Source organism: Egretta garzetta, unplaced genomic scaffold (genome assembly GCF_000687185.1).
Source record: "Egretta garzetta isolate BGI_Z169 unplaced genomic scaffold, ASM68718v1 scaffold152, whole genome shotgun sequence".
In the NCBI taxonomy this organism is placed as follows: Eukaryota; Metazoa; Chordata; class Aves; order Pelecaniformes; family Ardeidae; genus Egretta; species Egretta garzetta.
This window is the reverse complement of record NW_009259037.1, coordinates 1,459,754-1,463,836: the sequence shown is the minus strand read 5'-3', so window position 1 is coordinate 1,463,836 and position 4,083 is coordinate 1,459,754. Positions and strand designations below refer to the sequence as shown.

Here is a 4,083-nt window from a genome sequence, read left to right as displayed (position 1 = left end):
AAGAAGGTGGGGGGGGGGGGAAGAAAAAGCTTTATATGTTGTTATGTATTGTTCTATGTGTTTTAGCCACTCTGAGTTTAATAAGATGCTTTGAGGAACTTTCTACTTAAAATGCACTTTTACTGCCTTTCCCTTGCAGCCAGGCTTTACAAGGTCTTAACTTGATATATGGGAAGTGGTAAAAAAATTCTTGAAATGTGTTTTTGAAATCTTTAGACCTTTGACCGTATTTGCTATGATGATACAGACTTAACAGTAAACCCACTTGAGAGACATTTTAATGGAGCGCTTTAAATGAAATCAATCGGTGGTTTCATAATGGCAGCTGAATGTGTGTCCTTGCCATTTTCCCATTTAACAAGAAGAAAAGGCCAAACAAGGCCCAATTAGTCATAATAAAATCAGCTTTGATGACATTTTCCCTCCTGAACTCTGGTATAAAATGGTCATCTGAGAAAGAACCGAAAGGATATGTGGGGAATTTGGTAGTATAACTGCATGTACACACATACACACGCCTGAGCAAAGAATGATCCGGTAAAGACACTGCAGATTACTTTGTAGATGGAGAAAATAGACCGTTTGTGTGTTTACGTGGGTGCATGTAGTCTTGCTCGATTTTTGTCTTAAATTCTAACTGATCTCAGTTTTTCTTTGAAGCCTATGCAGGTTAAACTTTGTTTTCATTCTGTGGATCTCAATGACATTTGTGTGCTTGGGTTACCCCGTTGTCCCTTCCATGGTAAGTCACGCTCCCTAATTACTTGAAGATCAGATGTTTCATGTCTTTTAAACAGCTGTTTTATTTAATTTTTTTTTTTAGTGTTTGCTTTGTTGATGTTGGTTTTTACAAAATTAAAGAAGTTTCTTGTATTAAAGCTATTGGTTAAATATTATTACTTAATTTTCCTGGAGTATAGCTCCATTTTTGCTTTAGTTACTAATAAAATATGCAAGCCTCTAAAATAATCATGTGAGAAATCTGCTGCATATTTAATGCAGAGTGTGGGGAGCTTTTGCTGAAGTTGAAATATTGTATGGAAAAGAGAAAAACATCAGTCTGCTCTCCATTTCATCTAATTCCCTTGTCTATATCAAATAGATACAATAAGACAGATGTATTCATTTCACTTATTGGTAGCTAGCTTTCAAACCAGTACATTTATTTGTCACCGTGAGTGTGTAGGTAAAGGAGGAATTCTTATATAAAGCTATGGAAAATTACTGCATAGCATCAGTACGACAAATTTGATTGAACTATGAAAGAAAGTAGAGCAACCTATAAAATTGAGCAGGTTACTTAAATAATGCTGATGCTCTTTCAGTTTCTCCTCTTGCCCAGGGTACCACGACAGATTGCTGGTCAAACCATGCGTACACCAATTAAGGCTTTGCCAAGGTGGAATGAGCTATTTGATTTCTAATGATGTTCAATTTTCCTGCTTCGGACAAAGTCTTCTTTAGACTCCCTGTTTCTTTACTGCTGTAAAATCAGCTCTTGGAGCCGTGGTTCAGATTTCTTTGTTTCCTCTGATGTGTTTTGCATCATTATCTTTTCATTAAGGTGATCTGTCGCTAGCAGAAACGGTGGCTACTCATCCAGCTGTTTATGTTATTGTTGCGAAGATCCCGTTAACCTTAATCTATCCATCGCCCGGTTCCTCCTTTACTTCTGTAAATGCTGAATCATCTTTCATTCCCGAATAGTTTAGACACAGCTCGATCTGACTCTCCACGTTTCGTACTGGATCTCTTTATGGCAATGATATAACAGGCACAATGAGTTTAATTATTTCAATGAACACCTTGCATGTCAAAATAACAGTCATTTATTCCGTAGTGGAAGTCTAGGTTGTGAGACAGCAGCTGGAAAATCAAAGGGGGATTTCTCTGTGTCTGTGTTTCTTGCAGAATGTATTTCTTCTTGTTAGGGAGAAACTTCAGGCTGGGGAAAAAAAACCCATGGTCAGTGGCAAAAGGCGGCTGTGCCTGCTCAGCTGCCTCAGCCGGAATGCGTGCTCCTGTTTGCCGAAAGAATCATTAATCTACCTTTCATATGCACAGACCAGAAAAAAAAAAAAAAGTTAAGTCCTAAACAGCATTAATAAAAGCAATAGCATGCTGAATTAAAACTAATCTTAGTGAAGCTAATGGCAATTTTACCACCAATTCCGGTGAAGGCAGGATGCTTTGCATGCAACCATTTCCTAAGCAAGAATGCAATGCAGAGGGCTTTAGAAATGATGGCAGAGTATTTCCTTTAGATAGGTAATCAGCAAGCTGGTAAACCAGGGTATGATGAAAGATGCAGAGAACTACGATAGACGTGCCAGGAAATGCTTCCTTTTAAATTCAACGTTAATTTAAAGGCAATTTGTAGAACTTTTTAAATGTAGTTTACGTTTTCGTACTGTAAAGTGCAAGGAAAAGGAATGTGTGCATAAACCTATATGGATTTTAATCCAGACTTTTTAAAATTCCCATTACTATATTGTCATTATTCAACGCAATCATACTATCGTAGCTAGCCATAACTACCAGAAAGCCTCCTCCCCCAGATTTCCGCTTCACGTGTATTTTCATTTTCTCTTGTCTGTCATTTAAACTACAGGACTTCGCGTAAGTGATAACAAGATGCTGTTGCATTGTAAACTGAAAAAAAAATATCTCATTTTACAGCAATAAACATGCATGCTACTCTAGGGAAGCTGTGTTACATGTCAGAACTGGTCAATGTCATGGAAAACAATTTGTTTCGTACCCTAAACATAAGTGTAACAGTATCACTATTTTATACCAGAAATACCACTGTTAAGTTTTGTAGAAAGCTATGAAAAAATCAGATTTTGGATGCAAGGAATCCTTAGCAATCCTTAGTTCATCCTTGTCATTCTAAGCCTAAGTTGGTTTTGTGTTTCTGCTTTGCTTATTTTACTGAACAAGTCCTGGCACCTAACACGAATCCACAATTTTACTTTTTCTTACCGCTCTCTTTTTTTCTTTTTTTCTTTTTTTTAATCTTCAGAGCAGCAATCCTTTTTATTTGAACTGCCAGCTGTATGGAAAATCTGATTACTGCCTCGTCCTGTTGAATAACTGCTTAGCCAAGGTGGGCAGGAACGAAGAACTGGCTTTTTTAAAGCCTTACCTGGAGATGCCTTTCAAGAAAAGGTCCTTCCGCAACGGCGTTGGATCGGGAATTAAAAAAACTTCCTTTCGAAGAGCAAAGTCATAAACAAGTGTTCGAAACCACACTCTTAATTTTAGCATCTGATGTTTAACTTTGCGCTTAAAATCATTTTAATGCTTTCTATGATAAAACCAAGAGAGACAAATGTGCCCGTGTCTTCATCGTGTAAACAGCTGTTTATTTCAAAGAGCACAAGCCAAGTGGAGCAGATGGAATTGCTCAGAAAGGGCTTTGTTTCCAAAGTTACAGTATCATAAAGTTTTGTACTGAAATGAATGTTTTCATTTGGTTAATTCCCCTTCTTTGTAAAGCTACAGATTTAATCAGCTTGCTGTTGATTAATACAAAAATAGTCCTGTGCTTTGAATAGAAGTGTGCATGCAGGCTGTCGGGAGGACTGACGGTATTATTCCTGACATCCCTCCTCTCTGCCGTAGAGGCAACCCCCCCGGCAAGGCAAGGCATGCCCGTACTTCCCTGTCCCAAATCACATTTACTTGAAGACAACTGCTCTGGCAATCTTAATGCAGATTTAAAGTACATTTAATTTCGGCTTTCCAAAAATATGAAGGGCCACTGGTGAAAGGCAGAAGGAGGCCCTGCTTGTAACTTCTAGTTTCTTTTTAATATAGTTATTTAAAATTACTTTAGCAGGAAATAATCTCTTGAGATGCGTCATCTCATTTCCAGAAGAGTCCTGGGACATCACTCTAAGGCAGGGTATCGCTGCAGCTCCCTTTGCCTCAATTAATTGACTTATGCAGGCAACCCACGTCCGACAAGATGTGCCAAATACAGTTTCTGCTCATCTGCTACAGTTGTGGCACGGTAATTAACCGCCAGATTATTTTTTTTTTTTAATTTCCTGAAAAAAAAAAAAAAAAAAACATTTG

At 37.8% G+C, this 4,083-nt stretch overlaps 1 protein-coding gene across 1 annotated transcript; it reads left to right on the top strand.

Moving 5' to 3' along the window:
- The first annotated feature begins 667 nt into the window (after positions 1-667).
- NPS (neuropeptide S) lies at positions 668-3,235 on the top strand. The gene is made up of 2 exons (XM_035890429.1): positions 668-742; positions 3,026-3,235. Exons 1-2 carry the CDS (start codon positions 701-703, stop codon positions 3,233-3,235), a joined length of 252 nt encoding a protein of 83 aa, XP_035746322.1. The 5' UTR covers positions 668-700.
- The last annotated feature ends 848 nt before the right edge of the window (positions 3,236-4,083 follow it).